The 26,077-nt window shown below is 42.7% G+C and overlaps 1 protein-coding gene across 2 annotated transcripts in view; it reads right to left on the bottom strand.

Moving 5' to 3' along the window:
• Window positions 1-22,273, bottom strand: part of LOC118394092 (protein patched homolog 1) — a 172,495-nt gene extending 150,222 nt beyond the window's left edge. The window contains exons 1-2 of one of the 2 annotated variants that reach the window (XM_052479086.1): window positions 21,554-22,273; window positions 20,239-20,431 (exon numbers count right to left, since the gene is read on the bottom strand). In XM_052479086.1, the coding sequence (XP_052335046.1) occupies window positions 20,239-20,431; window positions 21,554-21,721 (361 nt within the window). In that variant the 5' untranslated portion in view covers window positions 21,722-22,273. Of the gene's footprint in view, window positions 1-20,238; window positions 20,432-20,630; window positions 21,041-21,553 lie in introns of those variants that run through there. The other variant, XM_052479087.1, reaches the window with a different exon arrangement.
• Window positions 22,274-26,077: the final 3,804 nt, after the last annotated feature.

Here is a 26,077-nt window from a genome sequence, read left to right as displayed (position 1 = left end):
GCATTTCTCCGCGGTGGCGGCTCTGGCTTGGCCCACTTAGGTGGCACCTCTAGGCTCCGGACTGGAGGGCGACTCTGGAGGGAGGAGACGCAGAGACCTACAGGGGTTCTGGTGCGTAGAGGAGGCACCGGATGAACCGGGCTGTGGGGGAGCACGGGAGCTCTGGTGCGCAGCCTTGGCACCACTCCTCCAGGCTGAATGCCCACTTTCTCCCGATCCCTCCAGAGTGCAGGCACAGGTCGAACCGGGCTGTGTGGGAGCACTGGAGATCCGGTGCTTACCATTCGCACCTCTCCACTTGGCTCCATACCCACTTTAGCCCGGCACGGGCGGAGCGCAGCCATAGGACCAACTGAACAGTCCCAGCGCACCGGAGACACAGTGCGCAGAGCCGGCGCAGGATACCCTGGGCCGAAACGGCGCACTGGAGACCAAGCGCGCTGAGCTGCCACAATCCGCCCTGGCTGGATGCCCACTCTCACATGGCACTTGCGAGGGGCTGGCATATAGCGCTCCGGGCTATGAGTGTGCACTGGAGACACTGTGCGCTTTACCGCATAACACAGTGACTGACCAGTACCGCGCCGCTTCCGTAAAGCACAGGGAGTTGGCTCCGGTCTATAGCCGGACTCCTCCAATCTCCCCATGTGCCACCCCCAAAACATTTTTTGGGGCTGCCTCTCGTGCCTGCTTCGCTCACTTGCCTCATATCGCCGCCTCTTGGCCTTAGCTGCCTCCAGTTCCTTTTTCAGGTGGCGATATACCCCAGCCTGTCTCCAGGGTCCCTTTCCGTCCAATATCTTCTCCCATGCCCAGGAGTCCTGAACCCTCTGCTCCTCCATACCACGCTGCTTGGTCCGTTTGTGGTGGGTAGTTCTGTAACAAGTGTCGTCGTCGGATGAGGAATAATCGGACCAAAGCGCAGTGTGGTAAGTGTTCATGCATTTGATTTAAACTGAACACTATAACAAAAATAACAAAGAGAATAAACGAAAAATAGAATTGTTTGGGGGAAAAAGGGGGAGGCTTGCAAGCCGAAGAACACCATCTCAACCGTGAAGCATGGGGGTGGCAGCATCATGTTGTGGGGGTGCTTTTCTGCAGGAGGGACTGGTGCACTTTACAAATAGATGGCCTCATGGGGGAGGAAAACTATGTGGAAAACTATTGAAGCAACATCTCAAGACATCACTCATGAAGTTAAAGCTTGTTCGCAAATGGGTCTTCCAAATGGACAACGACCCCAAGCATACTTCCAAAGTTGTGGTAAAATGGCTTAAGGATAACGAAGTCAAGGTATTGGAGTGACCATCAGACAGCTCTGACCTCAATCCTGTAGAAAGTTTGTGGGCAGAACTTAAAAAGTGGGTGTGAGCAAGGAGGCCTACAAACCTGACTCAGTTACACCAGCTCTGTCAGGAGGAATGGGCCAAAATTCACCCAACTTATTGTGGGAAGCTTGTGGAAGGCTACCCGAAACGTTTGACCCAAGTTAAACAACTTAAAGGCAATGCTACCAAATACTAATTGAGTGTATGAAAACTTCTGACCCACTGGGAATGTGATGAGGTAAATGCTGAAATAAATCATTCTCTCTTCTATTATTCTGACCTAAGAATTGTGAAAAACTGAGTTTAAATATATTTGGCTAAGGTGTATGTAAACTTCCGACTTCAACTGTATATGGCACAGTTGTCCATTTTTGGTCCTTAAATGAAACTGGTATACTTCTTTATTTATCGCAATTTTCTTTAACCAATTTTGGTCTTTAATGCCAACAGACAAGTCCCTTTCTTTTTCCCTTTCCACTTGCTTCTCCATTTTTGCGGTAATGCTGCAATTAGTTGGTTGTAATTTTGGGAAGAGCAGACATTTCCATATATTTTTGTTAGCTGCATGTATGACATAACTCCAGCAATCCTATTTATGATATAATTTACAAAGATTATACTTTTTATTTAATTTATTTTGTCATTATTTTTTAGTTGAACTATAATACTTGTTGTATTATTTGTTCTGTCTTTTCTGGTGGACTAAACTGAAATTGCAATCAACTGTCACGTTCTGACCTTTATTTCTGTTGTTTTTGTCATTATTTAGTATGGTCAGGGCTTGAGTTGGGGTGGGCAGTCTATGTTTGTTTTTCTATGATTTTGGGATTTCTATGTTTCGGCCTAGTATGGTTCTCAATCAAAGGCAGGTGTCATTAGTTGTCTCTGATTGAGAATCATACTTAGGTAGCCTGGGTTTCACTGTTTGTTTGTGGGTGATTGTCTATGTTGATTGCTTGTGTCAGCACAGTTCTCATTAGCGTCACGGTCGTTATTTTGTTTATTGATTTTGTATAGTGTTTCAGCGTTCGGTGTTTTCCTTATTAAAATTCATGATGAACACATACCACGCCGCATTTTGGTCCTCCGATCTCTTCTGAAGACGAGGACGACCGTGACATCAACATTCTATGGCTGGTTTTAAAAATAGAGATATTTTGGAGATGATTTCATTTTCAAATAACTGAAAGTGAGAGGTTGTAATCTGAATAATGGGAAAAATCCACCTGTCACATTTTCAATGGTAATCCTGTAGAGTCCAGCAATATTGCTAGTCCCATTCATTTGTTTATTTTCGAACGCTTCCGCGTTAAAGTATTAGGTTGTCATAGCCTTTATATTTTCATCCTAGGTAAGATGGCCGCCTGATTCTAGGTATCCCACAATCCCACATTCCAGCGGACACCACACCACAGTACAGTAGTGTGGCCAGGCCAGGGGATGGTTGGGAAGGGTAGGAGAGAGTAGGGCAGCGTTGGGTAGTGAGGGCAAGTTAGGATAGGGTAGGGGATGAGAGGGTAAGGGAGGGGAGGATAGGGGAGGGTAGGGGAGGGTAGAATAGTGTAGGGTAGGAGAAGGGAGAAAAGGGGATAGTAGAGAAGGAGAGGGTAGGGTGAGAAAGGGTGGGAGAGTGGGTACGACAGGAGAGAGTAGGAGAGGGTAGGGTAGGTTAGGAGAGAGTAGGATAGGGTAGGACAGGAGAGGGTAGGCTATGGTAGAATATGAGATGGTAGGAGTGGGTAGGCTAGGGTAGGATAGGAGAGGGTAGTAGAAAAAGTTACAGCAGGTCACTGCCCCACTAGGTCACATGTGAAATAAACAATATACAATAAAACAAATTAACAGTAAACATTAAACTCACAGAAGTTCCAAAATAAAGACATTGTAAATGTCATATTATGTGCAAATAGTTAACGTACAAAAGGGAAAATATATAAACATAAATATGGGTTGTATGGTGTTTGTTCTTCACTGGTTGCCCTTTGCTTGTGGCAACAGGTCATAAATATTGCTTCTGTGATGGCACACTGTTATTTCACCCAGTAGATATGGGAGTTTATCAAAATTGGGTGTTTTCGAATTCTTTGTGGATCTGTGTAATCTGGGGGAAATATGTGTCTCTAATATGGTCATACATTTGGTAGGAGATTAGGAAGTGCAGCTCAGTTTCCACCTCATTTTGTGGACAGTGTGCACATAGCCTGTCTTCTCTTGAGAGCCAGATCTGCATACGTGGCCTTTCTCAATAGCAAGGCTATATTCACTGAGTCTGTACATAGTCAAAGATTTCCTTAATTTTGGGTCAGTCACAGTGGTCAGGTAGTCTACCTGCCCTGGGGCTCTGTGGGGTCTGTTTGTGTTTGTGAACAGAGCCCCAGCACCAGCTTGCTTAGGGGACTCTTCTCCGGGTTCATCTCTCTGTGGGTGATGGCTTTGTTATGGAAGGTTCGGGAATCGCTTCCTGTTAAGTGGTTGTAGAATTTACGTCTCTTTTCTGGATTTTGATCATTAGCGGATATCGGCCTAATTCTGTTCTGCATGCATTATTTGGTGTTTTACGTTGTACACAGGGAATATTTTCCCAGACATCTGCATGCAGAATCTCAATTTAGTGTTTATCCCATCTTGTGAATTATTGGTTGGTGAGCGGACTCCAGACCTCACAACCATAAAGGGCAATGGGTTCTATAACTGATTCAAGTATTTTTAGTCAGATTCTAATTGGTATGTCAAATTTTCGGTTCCTTTTGATGGCATAGAAGGCCCTTCTTGCCTTGTTTCTCAGCTCTTTCACAGCTTTGTGGAAGTTACCTGTGGTGCTGATGTTAAGGCCGGGGTATGTATAGTTTTTTGTTTGCTCTAGGGCAGTGGTTTCCAAACTTGTTATAGTCCCATACCCCTTCAAACATTCAACCTCCAGCTGCGTACCCCCTCTAGCACCAGAGTCAGAGCACTCTCAAATGTTGTTGTTTTTTGCCATTATTGTAAGCCTGCCACACACACACACACACACACGATACATTTATTAAACATAAGAATGAGTGTGAGTTTTTGTCACAACCTGGCTCGTGGGAAGTGACAAAGAGCTCTTATAGGACCATGGCACAAGTAATAATCAATAATGTTGATCTTTATTTAGCCATCTTACCTATAAAACTTTATTTGTTAATTGAAAATTGTGAATAACTCACCACAGGTTAATGAGAAGGGTGTGCTTGAAAGGATGCACATAACGCCGCAATGTTGGGTTGTATTGGAGAGTCTCAGTCTTAAATCATTTTCCACACACAGTCTGTGCCTGTATTTAGTTTTCATGCTAGTGAGGGCCGAGAATCCACACTCACATAGGTACATGGTTACAAAGGGCATCAGTGTCTTAACAGCGCGATTTGCCAAGGCAGAATACTCTGAGCGCAGCCCAATCCAGAAATCTGGCAGTGGCTTCAATTTTCAGAGAACCGCTTGTTGAAGAAAAAGAAATTGAAGAAGTTCAAGATGACGGTCAATCACCCTCGGTCTGGGGCTCCAGTCAAGATCTCACCTCATGGGGCATCAATGATCATGAGAAAGGTGAGGGATCAGCCCAGAACTACACGGCAGGACCTGGTCAATGACCTGAAGAGAGCTGGGACCACAGTCTCAAAGAAAACCATTAGTAACACACTACGCCATCATGGATTAAAATCCTGCAGTGCACGCAAGGTCCCCCTGCTCAAGCCAGCGCATGTCCAGGCCCGTCTGAAGTTTTCCAATGACCATCTGGATGATCCAGAGGAGTAGTGGGAGAAGGTCATGTGGTCTGATGAGACAAAAATAGAGCTTTTTGGTCTAAACTCCACTCGCAGTGTTTGAAGGAAGAAGAAGGATGAGTACAACCCCAAGAACACCATCCCAATCGCGAAGCATGTAGGTGGAAACATCATTCTTTGGGGATGCTTTTCTGCAAAGGGGACAGGACGACTGCACCGTATTGAGGGGAGGACGGATGGGGCCATGTATCGCGAGATCTTGGCCAACAACCTCCTTCCCTCAGTAAGAGCATTGAAGATGGGTCGTGGCTGGGTCTTCCAGCATGACAACGACCCGAAACACACAGCCAGGGCAACTAAGGAGTGGCTCCGTAAGAAGCATCTCAAGGTCGTGGAGTGGCCTAGCCAGTCTCCAGACCTGAACCCAATAGAAAATCTTTGGAGGGAGTTGAACGTCCGTATTGCCCAGCGACAGCCCTGAAACCTGAAGGATCTGGAGAAGGTCTTTATGGAGGAGTGGGCCAAAACCCCTGCTGCAGTGTGTGCAAACCTGGTCAAGAACTACAGGAAACACATGATCTCTGTAATTGCAGAAACAAAGGTTTCTGTACAAAATACTAAGTTCTGCTTTTCTGATGTATGAAATACTTATGTCATGCAATAAAATGGAAATGAATTACTTAAAAATCATACAATGTGATTTTCTGGATTTTTGTTTTAGATTCCGTCTCTCACAGTTGAAGTGTACATATGATAAAAAATTACAGACCTCTACATGATTTGTAAGTAGGAAAACCTTTAAAATCGGCAGTGTATCAAATACTTGTTCTCCCTACTGTATGTTGAAGAGATTGGGGCTTAAGCTGCATCCCTGTCTCACCCCACGGTCCTGTGAAAGGAATGTGTGTGTGTTTTGCCAATTTTAACCACACACTTGTTGTTTGTGTACATGGATTTTATAACCTCATATGTTTTTTCCCCTCAACACCCCTTTCCATCCATTTGTATAGCAGACACTCATGCCAAATTGAGTAAAAGGCTTTTTTGAAATCAACAAAGCATGAGAGGACTTGGCATTTGTTTTGGTTTGTTTGTCAATTAGGGTGTGCAAGGTGAATATGTGGTCTGTTGTACGGTAATATGGTAAAAAGCCTATTTGACATTTGCTCAGTACATTGTTTTTACTGAGGAAATGTACGAGTCTGCTGTTAATGATAATGCAGAGGATTTTCCCAAGGTTGCTGTTGAAGCATATCCAACGGTAGTTATTGGGGTCAAATTTGTCTCCACTTTGTGGATTGAAGTGATCAGGCCTTGGTTCAAAATATTGGGGAAGATGCCAGAGCTAAGGATGATGTTAAAGAGTTTTAGTATAGCCAATTGGAATGTGTTGCCTGTATAATCTATCATTTCATTGAGGATACCATCAACACCACAGGCCTTTTTGGGTTGGAGGGTTTGTATTTTGTCCTGTAGTTCATTCAATGTAATTGGAGAACACAGTGGGTTCTGGTATTCTTTAATAGTCTCCCTCCGCTGTTCCTCGCACTCCCAGCCCCTCTGTCCGCCAGCACTGGGAAGGAGGGGAAAGAGAGGAAAGAGGAGGAGGAGGGAGGGTGGACCACCCTGACTGTCATGGCAGGGCTGTGTGTTTACATTGCTGTGCCTCACTGTGCAATACATCTGGCATTCTGGGGAAGGGGGGGGGGTTAGAGTAAAGAGGCCTTTTCAACAGAGAGGAAAAGAGGTGGAGCTAAAAGAGAGAGAGAGAGAGAGAGAGAGAGAGAGAGAGAGAGAGAGAGAGAGACAGCAACACAATTAGAACCAACCAAATCATGAGAAAACAAAAGGATAACTTGACGCAATGGAAATAATTAACAAATAAAACAGAGCAAACTAGAATGCTATTTGGCCCTAAACAGAGAGTACACAGTGGCAGAATACCCGACCACTGTGACTGACCAAAACTTAAGGTTAGCTTTGACTATATACAGACTCAATGAGCATAGCCTTACAATTGAGAAATGCCGCCGTAAGAAGACCTGGCTCTCAAGATAACACTTCCCACAAAATGAGGTGGAAACTGAGCTGCACCTCCTCACCTCCTGCCAAATGTATGACCATATTAGAGACACATATTTCCCTCAGATTACACAGAACAAACCCGATTCTGATAAACTCCCATATCTACTCGGTGAAATACCACAGTGTGCCCTCACAGCGTCAGGATTTGTGACCTGTTGCCACAAGCAAAGGGTAACCAGTGAAGAACAAACACCATTGTAAATACAACCCATATTTATGTTTATTTATTTTCCCCTTTGTACTTTAACCATTTGCACATCGTTACAACAAATATACATAATATGACATTTGAAATGTCTTTATTATTTTGGAACTTCTGTGAGTGTAATGTTCACTGTTCATTTTTATTGTTTATTTCACTTTTGTATATTATCTACTTCACTTACTTTGGCAATGTTAATATATGTTTCCCATTCCAATAAAGCCCCTTGAATTGAATTGAGAGAGGCAGGGAAGGGGAGTTTTGGAGGAGTCTCTTGTGGTTGACCATTCGCAGGGCTCTGGTTTTTGAATAAGAGCGTCTAAAAGAATGCAGAATGTAAACACAGCACTTGCAGGCATCTCAGGAGGTTGTTTGTGAATGGGAGAGCATCCATTCCTACGGCACACACACACACACACACACACACACACACACACACACACACACACACACACACACACACACACACACACACACACACACACACACACACACACACGCACGCACGCACACACACACACACACACACACACACACACACACACACACACACACGCACACACGCGCACACACACCAACACACACACACTAAAGTTGTCACTTTTAAAGTGTATTTAACCTTTATTTCACCATATAAATCATTGGGAATAAACATTATTTTAAAATATTTACTTTTAAAAACAGAGCCAAACCTCAGTGCACACTAACTCAGACAAGTCCTTCTCCAGCTCATCTGCACATTTCATAAACTAGTCAAGTTTAACAGAACATGCTGGAATGTCATTCTACTGACGGCTTAATCCTGTTTGGAGTCAACCGATAAACAGAAAGAAAAAAGAAAATGGAGCCCACATTTAATTTTGCATGTGTGTGTGGGGGGGGGTTCTATCCCTGTGGGGAATTCAATTCCCCAAAAGTCGCCATAAGGACAGTAAAACAAGGAGAATTGCCCCTCTTAGGGACATTTCCCACATCCCTATTTTCAACCTGCGTTTCCTTATTGTGTCTAGTGTTGATTTTGTCCATCCACACTAGACACAATAAGGAAACGCAGGTTGAAATAACAAAACTAACTCTGAACCAACTATATTAATTTGGAGACAGGTCAAAAACATTACATATTCATGCCAATTTAGCTAACTAGCTTGCTGTTGCAAGCTAATTCGTCCTGAGATATAAACTTTGGGATGTTATTTTACCTGAAATGCACAAGGTCCTCTACTCCGACAATTAATCCACAGATAAAAGGGTAAACCGAGTTAGTTTCTAGTAATCTCTCCTCCTTCAGGCTTCTTCTTCTTCTTTGGACCTTATATGGCGATTGGCAACCAACTTCAAGGTGCGAGGGTAAAACACTTCAAGGTTCGAGGGTAAAAAACTTCAAGGTGCGAGGGTAAAACACTTCAAGGTGCGAGGGTAAAACACTTCAAGGTGCGAGGGTAAAACACTTCAAGGTGCGAGGGTAAAAAACTTCAAGGTGCGAGGGTAAAAAACTTCAAGGTGCGAGGGTAAAAAACTTCAAGGTGCGAGGGTAAAACACTTCAAGGTGTGAGGGTAAAACACTTCAAGGTGCGAGGGTAAAACACTTCAAGGTGCGAGGGTAAAAAACTTCAAGGTGCGAGGGTAAAAAACTTCAAGGTGCGAGGGTAAAACACTTCAAGGTGCGAGGGTAAAAAACTTCAAGGTGCGAGGGTAAAACACTTCAAGGTGCGAGGGTAAAAAACTTCAAGGTGCGAGGGTAAAAAAAAACGCGCCCTGTTAAGGACTCATTTATTTAATTATATTTTTTATATATATTGACTTTCCACTGGACTGGAGTGTGGACCTCAGTTCATCTTTCAATCGTGGATATATGCTCCTAAACACCAATGAGGAGATGGGAGAGGCGGGACTTGCAGCGCCTCTATTTTAGTTAGATTTTATTTTATTCTATTTCATTTTAGCGCCTGGCTACGCAGACGCTCATTGACGTGCGCGAACAGTTTGGATACAATGATTGAATAACATTTATGTGTATATTTATTTTGCAACGCTCGCGCACGTTATGCGAGCAGTGTGGTTAGCACATTAGAGGTTAGATTTAGGGTTAGGCTTAGAATTAGGGTTAGTGGTTAGGGTTACGAGTTAGGTTCATGGTTCATGGTTTGGGATACGGATCAAGGATAGTGTTAAGGGTTAGGTTCAGGGAAAATAGGATTTTGAATGGAAATACATTTTAGCTCCCCACGCGGATAGAAGATCACAACATGTGTGTGCGTGTGTGTGTCTGTGCGCGTGTGCACACATGCAGTGCAATGCGTGTGTTGCCATACAATTAGGCTACAATCATGTGTGTTTGTGCCATCACTTGTGCATGTTTGATTGCTTGTGTCTGCAAAATGAGAGAGGCGGGAGAAGTCTTTGAGAGTAGGATAGGAAGAGGATAGGATTGCACAGAGAGGTTAACAGAAATAGCCTGCCATGCCAGTCCCATACAACTAGCTCCTAACTCACTCAGAAGCAAAACAGAGGGGTGTGTGTGTGTGTGTGTGTGTGTGTGTGTGTGTGTGTGTGTGTGTGTGTGTGTGTGTGTGTGTGTGTGTGTGTGTGTGTGTGTGTGTGTGTGTGTGTGTGTGTGTGTGTGTGTGTGTGTGTGTGTGTGTGTGTGTTCCTATATACATCAAAAGGAGGATTATTTAATCAGGAACACCATCACCACAATCCTGTGAGAAGAAGCCATGAGTCTCTCTTCTCTTTCTATTTCCCTTCTTCGATCTTCTCCCTCTTCCCCCTCCTCTCTATCTCTCTCCTCCTCTCTCTCTTCACTCTCTCAACCTCCTCCTCCTATTCCCTCTCTCTCTCTCTTCTCCTCCCCTGTCCACATGAACATTTGACAAGGCCCTTCCACGGTCACTTTACCCCTACCTACACGTACATATTACCACAATTACCTCAAATAATCTGTACCCTCGCACACTGACTCAGTACCGGTACTCCCTGAATAAAGCCTGGTTATTGATATTGTGTCACTTTTTAAACTTTTGTTTATTTAGTAAACATTTTCTTAATTCTTATTTTCTTAAGATTACATTAATGGTTAAGGTATTGTATTCGGCGCATGTGACAAATAAAATGTGATTTGATAGTCACCCAGCATTACAGTACCCTGCCTAAACAAGCAGCACAACAACAAGGTAACCAACTGAACTGCATCACACTCCTATGGGAGGAAACACCACTGCTTCTATTTGTTGACAAATTAGTCGTCACAAGAGCAACGGTGCATCAACAGCACACAAACATTTCTCTGTACGTCCAGTCATGTTGCTGCACAGCCAAGGCAGGGCACATTTTCCAAAGATCACACACACACACACACACCAAATAGGACAACCTGCTGTGAAATGCCATGCTGATCCATAAGACTCCCCAGCAATAGATGGGAGAGAGAGAATATGCTGATGAACATTGATAGATGAGAAATATAACTCTGATTAAATCTGACTGCCCTCTGCTGGAGGGATGGGAGTCAAATGAGACACATGCACTGCATGAAGACACACACACACGTGCACAGACACACACATGCACGGACACAGTGAGAAATACACACAGACCTTCACAACACTCCTATTTCATTCTCAAACTCTCAGCAGAGACTCTATCTCTCTCTCCATGATCATGCTGTTTAATCAGCTTCTTGATATGACACGCCTGTCAGGTGGAAGGGTTATCTTGGCAAAGGAGAAATGCTCACTAACAGGGATGTAAGCAAATTTGTGCACAACATTTAAGAGACATAAGCTTTTTGTTGGATGTAAAATGTCTGGGATTTTCTATGTCAGCTCATGAAACATGGGACCAACACTTTACATGTTTATATTATTGTTAGTATGTGTTTCTATATACAGTTGAAGTCTTAGGTTGGAGTCATTAAAACTCGTTTTTCAACCACTCCACACATTTCTTGACAGCAAACTATAGTTTTGGCAAGTCGGTTAGGACATCTACTTTGTGCACGACAAGTCATTTCCCAACAATTGTTTACAGAAATATTATTTCACTTACAATTCACTATATCACAATTCCAGTGGGTCAGAAATGTACATACACTAAGTTGACTGTGCCTTTAAACAGCTTGGAAAATTCCAGAAAATAATGTCATGGCTTTAGAAGCTTCTGATAGGCTCATAGACATTTGAGTCAATTAGAAGTGTACATGTGGATGTATTTCAAGGCCTACCTACATACTCAGTGCCTCTGCTTGATCAAAAGAAATCCGCCAAGACCTCCGAAAATACATTGTAGACCTCCACAAATCTGGTTCATCCTTAGATGGAATTTCCAAACACCTGAAGGTACGATGTTCATCTGTACAAACAATAGTACGCAAGTACAAACACCATGGGACCACGCATCCGTCATACCACTCAGGAAGGAGACACGTTCTGTCTCCTAGAGTTGAACGTACCTTGGTGCGAAAAGTGCAAATAAATTCCAGAACAACAGCAAAGGACCTTGTGAAGATGCTGGAGGAAACCGGTACAAAACTATCTATATCCACAGTAAAATGAGTCCTATATCGACATAACCTGAAAGGTTAAGAAATAAGCCACTGCTCCAAAACCGCTATAAAAAAGCAACTGAACATGGGGACAAAGATCATACTTTTTGGAGAAATGTCTTCTGGTCTGATGAAACAAAAATAGAACTGGCCATAATGACAATCGTTGTGTTTGGAGGAAAAAGGGGGAGGCTTGCTAGCGAAAGAACACCGTCCCAACCGTGAAGCACGGGGGTGGCAGCATCCTGTTGCGGGGGTGCTTTTCTGCAAAGGGGCTGGTGCACTTCACAAAATACATGGCATCATGAGGTAGGACAATTATGTGGATATATTGAAGCAACAACTCAAGACATCACTCAGGAAGTTAAAGCTTGGTCACAAATGGGTCTTCCAAATGGACAATGACCCCAAACATACTTACAAAGTTGTGGCAAAATGGCTTAAGGACAACAAAGTCAAGGTATTGGAGTGGCCATCACAAAGCCCTGACCTCAATCCTATAGAACATTTGTGGGCAGAAAGTGTGGGCGAGCAAGGAGGCCTACAAACCTGACTCAGTTACACCAGCTCTGTCAGGAGGAATGGGCAAAACATTCACCCAACTTATTGTGGGAAACTTGTGGAAGGCTACCCAAAATGTTTGACCCAAGTTAAACTATTTAAAGGCAATGCTACCAAATACTAATTAAGAGTATGTAAACTTCGGACCCCTGGGAATTTGATGAAAGAAATAAAATATGAAATAAATCATTCTCTCTGCTTTTATTCTCACATTTCACATTCTTAAAATAAAGTGGTGATCCTAACTGACTAAAGACAGGGAATTTTGACTGTTGTGCAACAGGGCCTCCCACTCCTCTTTCTATTCTGTTTAGAGCCAGTTTGCACTGTTCTGTGAAGGGAGTTGTACACAGCGGTGTATGAGATCTTCAGTTTCTTGGCAATTTCTCACATGGAATAGCCTTCATTTCTCAGAACAAAAATAGACTGATGAGCTTCAGAAGAAAATGATTTGTTTATTTTCATTTTGAGCCTGTAATCGAACCCACAAATGCTGATGCTCCAGATACTCAACTTGTCTATAGAAGGCCAGTTTTATTGCTTCTTTAATCAGGACAACAGTTTTCAGCTGTGCTAACATAATTATAAAAGGGTTTTCTAATGATCAACTTGCTTTTTAAATGATAAACTTGGATTAGCTAACACAATGTGCCATTCGGACACAAGACTGATGGTTGCTGATAATGGGCCTCTGTAGGCCCATTTAGGTATTCCGTTCAAAACCAGCCGTTTCCAGCTACAATAGTAATTTACAACATAAACAATGTCTATACGGTATTTCTGATCACTTTTATGTTATTTTAGTGGACAAAAAATGTGATTTTCTTTAAAAAACAAGGACATTTCTAAGCGACTCAACTTTTGAAAGGTAGTGTATATATAAATATATTTTAAGGAACTCAGTTTGGCTTTAAACTTGTTTTTGAAAGCTGTAATAGTAGAATGCACAAGGTGCAATTTATAAATTGGGTAGTGCATCATCAGTTCCTCTTGTAATTGTAATGAATATGATGGGAGACAGTGCTGGTTTCAAGCGCAGGGCGCAGCAGGTGTTTATTAGTAAAGGACCACAGGAGGAGGCAGGTAGCTTGGTCCAGGGGCAGGCAGAAGGTCATACACAGGAACTCCAAAAAAGTAACAGTACAGGCAGGGAAAGGCTAATAACGAAGTCCGGGAGATCAGGCAAGAGGTTGATGACAGGAAATCTGATAGGCAAAAGTACAGGCAGAGAATAGGCAAAAAGGCATTGTTAGTGAGGAAGGCCAAACACTACAATACACGGGAGGCCTAATATGGAACTAATCAGTGATCTGACTAGAATGTGGACAAAAACAAACAATACCTCACAATGATGGGGTGCAATGAACTGAACTAAATAGTGTGTGTAAATGACATACAGGTGTGTGAACATGTGATCAGAATTCAGGTGATTGGGATCTGGAGAGTGAGCTGCGTTCAGGGGATCTATGTGTTTGAGAGTGTGAGCTGATGAGTGAGCTGCATTCAGGGGATCTATGTGTTTGAGAGTGTGAGCTGGAGAGTGAGCTGCGTTCAGGGCATCTATGTGTTTGAGAGTGTGAGCTGAAGAGTGAGCTGCGTTCAGGGGATCTATGTGTTTGAGAGTGTGAGCTGGAGAGTGAGCTGCGTTCAGGGGATCTATGTGTTTGAGAGTGTGAGCTGGAGAGTGAGCTGCGTTCAGGGCATCTATGTGTTTGAGAGTGTGAGCTGAAGAGTGAGCTGCGTTCAGGGCATCTATGTGTTTGAGAGTGTGAGCTGGAGAGTGAGCTGCATTCAGGGCATCTGTGTGTTTGAGAGTGTGATCTGGAGAGTGAGCTGCGTTCAGGGGATCTATGTGTTTGAGAGTGTGAGCTGGAGAGTGAGCTGCGTTCAGGGGATCTATGTGGTTGACAGTGTGAGCTGGAGGCAGACGTTACAGTCATGTTCATCATTGCATACCTTAGAGAGCAGAGCCTATGTGAACAAACTTTTTTTTTTTTTTTTTTTAGCCCATATATATTGTTGTAATTTTTTTGTCACTCAAATATCACATGAATACACATTAGACATGACAAAATGTATAGATTTTCAAGAAAACTAGGTTTAAAACTGCAACATTTTCTTTGCACCCCATGACAAAATGTGTAAAATTGCAGGAAATAAGCTTTAAACCTGCTAACCTCTCTCCACCAACAAGAGGGGTGTGAACGGTTTGTGTCATGAACAGTGCCTGAGCCCATAGAAATAGACATGGCACGCGCACAGGATGTTCCCCAACCTGGAACCAAAAAGAGTTCTCCTATGGGCACAGCCCTATCCCCAGTTCCAGTCCCATAACACACCAACATCCTCAGCCCCAGACCCAACACACAATTCCTTTCCCAATTCAACAAAAAAACAGCCCTAACCCTACACCACAGCCCCAACCTCTCCCCTAAACTCCAGCCATTCTCAGAACACATCTCCATCGAGGGAGGGGCCTACCCCCCCAGGTCCATACCATAGCTCCTATAGCTTTAGCCCAATTCCTCTTCCAATGTCAAAGCCCAGCTCCATATACCCCAGCCCTTTCCTCTCTTCTCTTCTCAGAGAGAGCTGGTCAGGGGCACCCTACAGGAAGACCCATGTTTACGCCATACTGTTTTAATTAGACTCAGCCGGTGCTGGTATTTTCTTAACAATTTGGCCTGTGTTTGTGTTAATCCAGAATGACCAGGGTGGCTCCACTTTCATACCATGAGAGGCCAGGGTGTTTTCTTCATTTTCTTTTCTACTCAGACACATCTCTGCTAGAGGGAAATTTGTCATATCAGATTAAGGAAATCACTATGGGTTTGGTGATATTAAAATGCTGTTGATCCTTCTGAATGGCAGTGAGATAAAAGTATTCTGGCAGCCATATTGGAAGAAGAGGAGTAGAGAAAAAGAGAACACACCACAACACTACACGTTCCTATTCAGACAGGTCACTTCATGTCCCTGATATCATCAATGTAAACACAGCTTGAATTACCTCTATTACGTATATGGTCAGCTCCCTCAATATTCATTTGATCTATAAACACATTTATCTATGCATTTTCTGCCAAGTCAAGAGATCAACCTGTTTGCCACAAAGTGCACCAAAGAGGGAAAGAAGAGCACCAAATATTTGTGTTGCTTATGCCTGTTTGATAACATATCCACATCATTCTACTATTTCTATTTTTAACGCTTTGGTTCAACTGTCCATCCCTCAACATGACTGAAACACAACTTCCTGTGTGTAAGTGAGGGTGTAGTCTAAGTGTTTATGGATACTGGGGAAGTTATTTTGTGAAGAAAGTAAACCCTAACCAAGGCTGATGAATGTGATTCTCTATGAATAAAAAGAGCTGCAGTACTAAACTACTGACCTTGCAGGATGAACCATAAACATAGCAGGTGATGAAATACAGCATGAGATCACCCATGCAACTCCACTCAATTCCAATGAGAGATATGCTATGGTGTGTGTGTGTGTCCTAATGGCCAGAGCTCCCAGGAGGGGTCATGGAGAGGTCGCATGAAGAGGAACTGGTCCAAATGAAACATAAACAGACGCCCTCTCTCCTCCTCCCCTCTTCTTATACCTTCCTTTCTCTTTCTATCTCTTCTCCTATACTGTCTCCTCCTCTGCTCTTCTCTCATACCATTTCCTCCCTCTACCTCTTCACGTTGACGTTGGGAAACAGTTCCCCCTGTGCTGAGCAGAGCCTAGAGCAACCCTCCACTGTCCAGGCAGTACTAATCTATCCCTCAGCTGCACAGTCTAATCTAAACAAACACATATCTCCCAACTAGCATCTGGAAACCCTCAGTTCCTGACCTGGGAAAAGTGTGTGTGTGTGCGCATATGCGTGTATGCGTGTGTGTTCTCATGCAATAGCGTGTACACATGCAAACCTCAGCCATCAGTCATCACAATAAACTTGGCTAAACTACTTACAGTAGATGACCCTGGGTTCTAACACCTTGACATAACAAAACAATAACACAATGTAGGGAAATAGCAACGGCTGAAAAGCCTGTGCTACAGTGGACGTGTAGATGTGTAGTTGACCATCTGCCAGCAAGACTCAGCTGACAGGCTTGTGTGTGAAGAACCATGGAGCTGTGCAACATTAGGATAGGTCCAGGAAAGAAGAAACCACTTTATATAACTGTGCTTTATTAACACTCCCTTACTGTAACTAAATCAGCTAAGTTCACAGTAAACTAGGCTTGGGCTGTACACCATATATACCATGTACCAGGATATTTGGAAATAGCCACAGGATGGTTTTTCAATAGCGTCAATACCACTGAAACAATTTATTTTAAGATTTTCAAAAAATATACAGTACCAGTCAAAAGTTTGGACACACCTATTCATTTAAGGGCTTTTCTTTATTTGGACTATTTTCTACATTGAATAACAGTGAAGATATCAAAACTATGAAATAACACAATCATGTAGTAACAAAAAAGTGATAAACAAAATCAAAATATATTTTACATTTGAGATTCTTCAAGGTAGCCAACCTTTGCCTTGATGACAGCTTTGCACTCTTGGCATTCCAGCTTCACCTGGAATGCTTTTCCAACAGTCTTAAAGGAGCTCCCACATATGCTGAGCACTTGTTGGCTGCTGTTCCTTCACTCTGCGGTCCAACACATCCCAAACCATCTCGACTGGGTTGAGGTCGGGTGATTGTGGAGACCAGGTAATCTGATGCAGCACTCCTTCACTCTCCTTCTTGGTCAAATAGCCCTTAAACAGCCAGGAGGTGTGTTGGGTCATTGTCCTGTTGAAAAACAAATCATAGTCCCAACTAAGTGCAAACCAGATGGGATGGCTTATCACTGCAGAGTGCTGTGGTAGCCATGCTGGTTAAGTGTGCCTTGAATTGTAAGTAACCGACATTGTCACCAGAAAAGCACCCCCACACCATCACACCTCCTCCTCCATGCTTCACGTGGGAACCACATGCGGAGATCATCCGTTCAAACACGCCACGTCTCACAAAGACATGGTGGTTGGAACCAAAAATCTCAAATTTGGACTCATCAGACCAAAGGACAGATTTCCACCGATCTAATGTCTATTGCTTGTGTTTCTTGGCCCAAGAAACACATTGTCCTTTAGTAGTGGTTTCTTTCAGCAATTCGACCATGGAGGCCTGATTCACACAGTATTCTCTGAACAGTTGATGTTGAGATGTGTCTGTTACTTGAACTCTGTGAAGCATTTATATGGGCTGCAATTTCTGTTAACTCTAATGAACGTATCCTCTGCAGCAGAGGTAACTCTGGGTCTTCCATGAGAGCAAGTTTCATCATAGCACTTTATGGTTTTTGCGACTGCACTTGAAGAAACTTTCAAAGTTCTTTAAATTGTACTTATTGACTGACCTTCATGTATTAAAGTAATGATTACCTTTGCTTATTTGAACTGTTCTTGCCATAATATGGACTTGGTCTTTTGTATACCACCCCTACCTTGTCACAACACAGCTGATTGGCTCAAACGCATAAAGAATGAAAGAAATTATTTTAACAAGAAGACACCACCTTTTAACAAGACACACCTGTTAATTCAAATGCATTCCAGGTGACTACCTCATGAAGCTGGTTGAGTGAATGTTATGAGTGTGCAAAGCTGTCATCAAGGCAAAGGGTGGCTACTTTGAAGAATCTCAAAAGAAAATATATTTTGATTTGTTTAACACTTTTTTGGTTACAACATGATACCATATGTGTTATTACATAGTTTTGATGTCTTTTCTACAATGTAGAAAATAGTCAAAATAAAGGTAAAAAGCCTTGAATGATTAGGTATGTCCAAGCTATTGACTGGCACTGTATAACTTTATGAGCTGGATTGCCTGTCTTTGCGATTCGTTTATGTTATTTTATGATCGTTGTCAAATTTAGCTAGCAGCCTCCACAGAAATTCGCTGTTACTTGTGCAAATTGTGTTAGCATTCCCAAAGGGCTTTTTAGATTTGTTTTGCGGCCCCCTTGTGTACTAAGTCAGTAATACCGTAAATCCAGGGATGAGAGAAGGAAGGTATCTGGATTCCTCCCAACCCTACAGTCAACTATAAGAGTAGCCATTGGATAGTTAGCAAAGAAAAGGGATTTGGACATTGAAATTAAAGGGATTAATTAGAAAATATGTTTTTGATAAAATCCACATGCTTTGAAATAATATAGCATATTATTACACAGTAATAAATCATTACTATTTAAAATAACTGTATCTAGTAGGCTATAATATACTTTAGTCTTGACACACAACTTAAAGTTTAGTGTCACGCCTTGGTCTTAGTATTTTGTGTTTTCTTTAATTATTTGTTCAGGCCAGGGTGTGACATGGGTTTATTGTATTGTCGTATTGGGTTTTTTGTAGGCATTGGGATTGTGGTTGATTAGGGGTGTGTTTAGTATAGGCTTGGCTGCCTGAGGCGGTTCTCAATCAGAGTCAGGTGATTCTTGTTGTCTCTGATGGGGAACCGTATTTAGGTAGCCGGGGTTTCACTTTGTATTTCGTGGGTGATTGTTCCTGTCTCTGTGTAGTTTCACCAGATAGGCTGTATTAGGCTTCACGTTCCGTTTGTTGTTTTTGTATATTACGTTATTTTCATGTATCATCATTTCATTCATTTAAGACATGAGTAACCACCACGCTGCATTTCGGTCCGACTCTCTTTCAACAAACTAAGAACGCCGTTACGTTTAGTCTGTAGCTTATGTCTGAATGGCACCAGAAAAGGGTAACTTTGAGAGTTTGATTGACCCTCACTAGCTGAACTGGCTTGCATCAGCCTATATGAGGGAGAAATCTGTAAAAAAAAAAATAATAATCTGCTGGGATGATTGTTCACATGTCACTATAGTAGCCTAATGAGCATAGGCTGAGCCTAAAGATACTTCAGAAATATATTATGTAAACAACCATGGCCTAATGGCAATAACGTTTCAATCATAAATCCAAATTATGATCTCTTTCAAACTGCTCACATTTCAAAGGTGAGTGAATTGATGACCCATACATGACTCAAATATAGGCTACCACGGTCCTAAACTACTGGAATGCAGATCAAAGGAAAAACAACGCTGCCCCTCCCCCTTTCCCCAAAATCACCACCCATACTCACAAAGTCCCATTTCAAACAAAAATATACTTATTCTACATAACGGATTTCGTAAACAAATAGCATAACCCCGAGTTTCAGATGGTCTACTTTTGTACACATGCGTTTCAGTCCGCACTCCGCTTTCAGCCAGAGACAAATCTTTCTTGGAAAGTTGAGAGCTGTCCAAAACCGGACCACACACAGTCTCCGAGCTGTGCGCGGATCACATTCAACTGCTGGGGGCAGGCAGACACACACACTCACACACTCACAAAATGGCGGCTTTGACCAACTTTCCTCTCTCCAAAACATCTCATGGATTTTATAACCATTTCCCTTTTAACTTAAAGAAAATTGTTGAAATACTCTGTGAATTTTCTTTGCGCATCTGCACTCAACAACAACGTATCCAAAACAACAAAAAACATAACATGAAACTAAATATAAATATTTTCAAGTTTAGACTTGGCCCCTTGCCAAACTGCTATACAATAAACAACCTCCGCTTGTTTGGAAGACCCCCCATCCCTCACCACCCCACCCAATCCTTCCCAGACTTGAGCTTATTCTCAACAGGAAGGACAAACGACTCAACATAAAAAGGGACCAAAATTATAAAACATTTTCTTACCTTCTACCCAGAGTTTCTCCACGTCGGTTTCCAGATTAGCTGCCCGTAAACCAACAGCGAAAGCTCCGAATACCAATAGGCCCACAACCAAAAACTTTCCACAGTTTTTTTGTATGTAACAGCCCAATTTAAACAAGAGTCTCTGAAACTTCGCTCTCAGCCACAGCGGTGCTTTTCTTCCAGACGCTTTCCCCTGCGACAAGAGAAATCCCACATATTACTCCCTAAACAAGTGCTGGGAGCATCAAATATTCATAATTGTTGATCAATTGAATGTAGTGTTATGTGGAGAGGACTTCACGGTTATCATATAATAAAATACATGTTAATAAATGTGTTATTACATTGATATGCTAAGTGCAATTAGCATGCCAGTTGTTCTAGATACATACTTCATTGGGGCCTACACGTGCAGTGTGTTCAGTATGGTACATCAATGTTTACTGTTCTGAATAAGAACCTCGGAGTAGGCTTGTTATTCTGGCCAAAAAAGGCAGTGGTTGGACCTCCTACGTCGAGGAAGGAAAGAGATAGTTCACGAGCCAGCGACGTAAGCACCGGACTATAGTCCGCTACTTTGTTGTTTTTACCACACACACACCGGTAAGAGTGGAAAGCGCAGCATGGCTTGCAGTCAGTCAGTGACAAATTGTAACACAGCGCAAGCATTGTGGCAATACATTGTATCGAATGATGCTATTAATCCCCCCAAAAGGTTCATGTGAGTTTTTACGCTGCCGCAAAATCACACACCGCACAATTCCATTCCCGTAGAGCTGCGTGTGTGATCTGAGTGGAGTAGCCATCACCGAGGGAGTTAGGCTACGATAATATTTGTGAACGGAAGAGGGTAGCCACATGGACTTTTGCATTAGAGAAGAGAACAGAGAACGACTCCCCAGTAAAGATAACATCGTGCAGACGTCTGGGCAGTTAGAATCGTGTTCGATCAGTGCGAAAACACATCGGTCTAAACTGTTATGTACATTTTAATTGTGCAAAAGTAGTGAATAGCCCTCACTGTGTAGCCTAGTTGCGCGACCGTTATTTAAACATTGTAGCCGAATGTAGCCTATATAATATGTGTAGCCTATATTCCAAACATGGATCAGAAATAGTCTAAACGCGAGAAAAGTGAACTATAATTGAATAGCAAATCACAACATAGATTACACGGCATAGCGGTACACCCCAACCCCTCTCCCCTGCCCGTCTTCTATCCTATATTACCTAGCGACTTGACAATGTTGGGCAGTTTAATTATAGTAGAACTATAACCGTGATATTTCACTCAAACCTGTCAAATAATAAGCACCTCGGATATTTGCTGCAAGGCGAAAGCTGCATCGCAGTAACTTGGCCGCTGCAAATACTCCAAATCAGGCGCTGTTGAGAGATAGTTCCCCCTGTTCCTCCGCGTTATCCTCGGCCGATCGGGGTCCCTGTTTTCCTGTTCAGAGGAGGCATTAGCTGCCGAGGCCATGTTGCGGAGACTTCGCGCTGGTTCTGCTTTTCCACGTTATAATATTTCCCCGAAAGCGTGTGGTAATGTCCCAAGGAAACACAGTTTCACTCTCGGTGATCTCACACCCGTAAAGTACTTCATACTGCTGTTGGAGACGGCGAGTCAAAGTCTGCGCCTTCCATCCCAACATTTCGTGATCCAGAGGTCTCCACCGCTTTGCACATTCAGCGTTTCTCTTAAAAAAAGGTATTTATCTTTAACGGCAAAGTGGAAAAAGCCATTCCCATCTACAAAACGGCGGCTTGGAACGTTCGATGGTCGTAGCATTCTGTGTGTTCTATGTGGTCTTCCCTTGGGCCGCGACACCGCGAACTCTGAGATTCAACACAGGAGAAAAAAGACCTCTCTAGATTTGGAAACAGAGGAGGAGGGGTAAAAGCGAAAATAATCGAAATCCCGCCTTTCGGGCTGTCAGATGGCCGGATTTTCTCACATCTGATTGGTTCCAGAAGGACAAAAATTACTCAGCAAACACGACTATTATTAGCTGCTTAGCAACAGCTCAGTAAAGTAGAGCGACCACCCAAGTCGACAACCCTCGTGTGAGAGTCTCAAACTTCAGGGGAGCGTTTCAGAAAACCAACCCTCTTGTGCGTTTGCGCGCAACCAAGACTGGAGTTTGTGGTTTTTCACAAGGAACTGCATTTCTTGAAGCAGCATTTTTTGAAGGAAACACACTTCGTCTTTTCGATGGAGGGGTCTCGAGGAATGTCAGAACTGTAGTTTTTAATTTTGATTTTTTTTAACCAACAGGGCCTAGTGATAGCTTGGCCTCAAATTACAGTGTTTCTGGGGGAGGTCCCAAATAGTATTCTGTCACAATGTTCTACTGACAGTAAAGTGGATAACAGGCATCATAAAAGGGTAAAAATTACAATCCTTCATCTAATACAAATTAAGAAACATCAAATACCTAAATACTATTTTGTATTTATTCCGGATCCCCATTAGCTCTTGCCAAGGCAGCAGCTAATCTTCCTGGGGTCCAATCACAATTACATACAATAAAACATAACACAGCACGTTAGTACACACTGCTCTACCATAATATATCTACAATACAAAATCAATAACACAGCAAAATAACAATATTAAAATATATTTTTGTAAAGAGCGTGTGTGTTAGTGTGTATTTGCGAATGCTGCCTGTGTGCCTGTGTGTGTCTTCACAGTCCGCGCTGTTCCATAAAGTGTAGTTTTCCCTTGTTTATTTTTTTATCAGATTTTACTGCTTGACTGAGTTACATGAAATAGGGCTCTATGTACACAGAACAAACATATAAATGCAACATGTAAATTCTTGGTCCCATGTTTCATAAGAGGAAATAAAAGATCCCAGAAATGTTCTATATGCACAAAAACCTTATTTCTCTCAAATGTTGTGCACACTCTTGTTTACATCCCTGATAGTGAGTTTTTCTCGATCCCTAGATAATCCATCCATCTGACAGGTGTGGTATTTCAATAATCTGATTAAACAGCATGATCATTACACAGGTGCACCTTGTGCTGGGGACACTAAAAAGTTCACTCCAAAATGTGCAGTTTTGACATACAACACGATGCCACAAGTTTTGAGGGAGCGTGCAATTGGAATGCCGACTGCATGAATGTCCACCAGAGCTGTTTCCAGATAATTTAATGTTAATTTATCTATGATAAGCTGCCTCCAATGTAATTTTAAAGAATATGGCAGTACGTCCAACCGGCCTCACTAATGGAGACCACGTATACGGTGTCATGCCGGCGAGCGGTTTGCTGATGTCAACGTTGTGAACAGTGTGCCCCATGGTGGCGGTGGGGTTATGGTGTGGGCAGGCATAAGCTACGGACAACGAACACAATTGCATTTTATCAATGGCAATTTGATATCACAGAGATACAGTGACGAGATCCTGAGGCCCACTGTCGTGCCATTAATCTAACTCCGTCACCTCATGATTTAGCATGATAATGCATGGCCCCATGTTGCAAGGATCTCTAAGCAATTCCTGGGAGCTGAAAATGTCTCAGTTCATCCATGGCCTGCATACTCACCAGACATGTCACCCATTGAGGAAGTTTGGGATGCTCTGGATTGACGTGTAGGACGGCGTGTTTCAGTTCCTGCCAATAACTTTGCACAGCCATTGAAGAGGACTGGGACAATATTCCACAGGCCTCAATCAACAGCCTGATCAACTCTATGTGAAGGATATGTCGCATTGCATGTGTCAAATGGTGGTCACACCAGATACTGACTGGTTTCTGATCCACACCCTAACTGTTTTTAAGGTATCTGTGACCAACAGATGCATATCTGCATTCCCAGTCATGTGAAATCCATAGATTAGGGCCTAAATACTTTATTTCAATTGACTGATTTCCTTATATGAACTGTAACTCAGTAAAATCTTTGAAATTGTTGCATGTTGCATTATGTGTCTGGAAGTAGCTAGCAAGCTAGCCAATATTAGCCAGTTAGCTTGGGTGCTTGACTGCCGTTGTGAGGTCAGAACCTTCGGATCAACCCTACTCATCGGCCAGAGCATCCGGTGTGCCTTCTGAACTCTCCGAGAGCAACAGGTTTTGAACTTATGAACGGACAATCTGACAGCACAGTTGCAGTCACCAATGCTCTGGATAAAATAACAGCCTAACCAGCTCTGCTAGGGTGAGTAATGTTCAGTGAGTTGTTCTGTCATTTGTGTCTGGAAGTAGCTAGCAAGTTAGCTTGGGTGCTTGACTGCTGTTGTTATGTTAGTACAGAATGCTCTGACCAACCCTTAAAGAGATGGGTGGGGCTAAAGCTTATTGGGGTGTGAACGATGCTGAATGGGTGTAGACAAAGAAGAGCTGTCTGATAGTAGTACCAAAACATTCAAAGGACATTTTCTCAAATGTGAGTTTACAAGTTTATCGACTTTCAAAGCAAAATTACTTTCCCATTGTTCCTCAACTGTAGTACATGATATACAATTTTGTAGCTCTGAGTCTCTGCTTTTATCAAATGTAAAAAACACAATTTCAAATTTTGATACATAAGACCGATATAACGATTGTTGTCGGGAGAAGGAGAAGGAGAAGAGGACCAAAGAGCAGCGTGGTACATATTCATGATTTTAATAAAGACTGGAACAAAAACAACAAACTGACAAACGAACAGTTCTGCAAGGTGCAACAAAAACACTAAACAGAAAATAACTACCCACAACCCATAGTGGGAAAACAGGCTGCCTAAGTATGGTTCTCAATCAGAGACAACGATTGCCAGCTGCCTCTGATTGGGAACCATACCAGGCCAAACACATAGAAATAGAAGAGATAGAACACAAAACATAGAATGCCCACCCCAACTCACGCCCTGACCAAACTAAAACAGAGACATAAAAAAGGAACTAAGTTCAGGACGTGACAACCGATTTGAGCCGGTAGGTCACATTTTAGGGCACAGCTCTGTCTCAAGAAGCCTCGCCTTTCCAAATCATAATTATAAATATTGATAAATTATCCAACCCAAATTTAGAATGACAATCCTTAGTGCATCACGTTGGTTCTATCACTTTAATTTAAGACCCTCAACTTTGCACACACCGACACTGGCAGAATGTACATTTACATTGATTTTATTTTTCTAGCATTAACTTTTCTCATCAATAAACCTGATATCCCAAATAAATAACTTTTTACTGGCACGGTTGACCACCACTCTCCATCCCGGCACTCATCCTTCTGCCGTTTCTCCAGATAGTGTTTCAGTTGGTCCTTTGAATGGCACAGGTTCAAAGTGGATGGCCCTTGATAATGTCTCTCACCTGAGCCGACCCTGTCCTTTACAGTCCATTATGTCTTGTCCATTTTCCTGGCAGTACACCAGCAGGATGAGAGAAGTTTGGACGGGATCTCTCTCCATGCTCACTCCACCTGGACTTATGTCTGACTCCTGAGAGAAAAGGTTTGAGATTGAAGGCAGTTGATAGCTTCGACTGGATGCTGTGTACAGGTTGCAGGCTCTGACTCAGGTCTCACGGTAGAAGTGATGAAGAACCATACGGAACGCCATTGTCGCTATTACTTCAGCCGGTTAGAGGGGGTGTTGACATTCACACTGTTCTTGGTCAAATTAAACTTCATGCATTATTCCTTCATGCAGTAAAGGCCTGAAGAAGAGTATAGTGTAAGCATCTGGATTACCTCATTGAATACGTGTACATAGGATGTCAACAGCCTCATCCAAGCATGAACATATTTCCTTTAAACATCATGTTCTAATATGTGTCAGATGGTCTTGGCCTCAGGAATACCAAGTGGGGAAACTCTTATTAGTCAACCTAG

The sequence above is a fragment of the Oncorhynchus keta genome, chromosome 25 (genome assembly GCF_023373465.1).
Source record: "Oncorhynchus keta strain PuntledgeMale-10-30-2019 chromosome 25, Oket_V2, whole genome shotgun sequence".
Lineage (NCBI taxonomy): Eukaryota > Metazoa > Chordata > Actinopteri > Salmoniformes > Salmonidae > Oncorhynchus > Oncorhynchus keta.
This window is presented reverse-complemented; position numbering and strand designations above follow the sequence as displayed.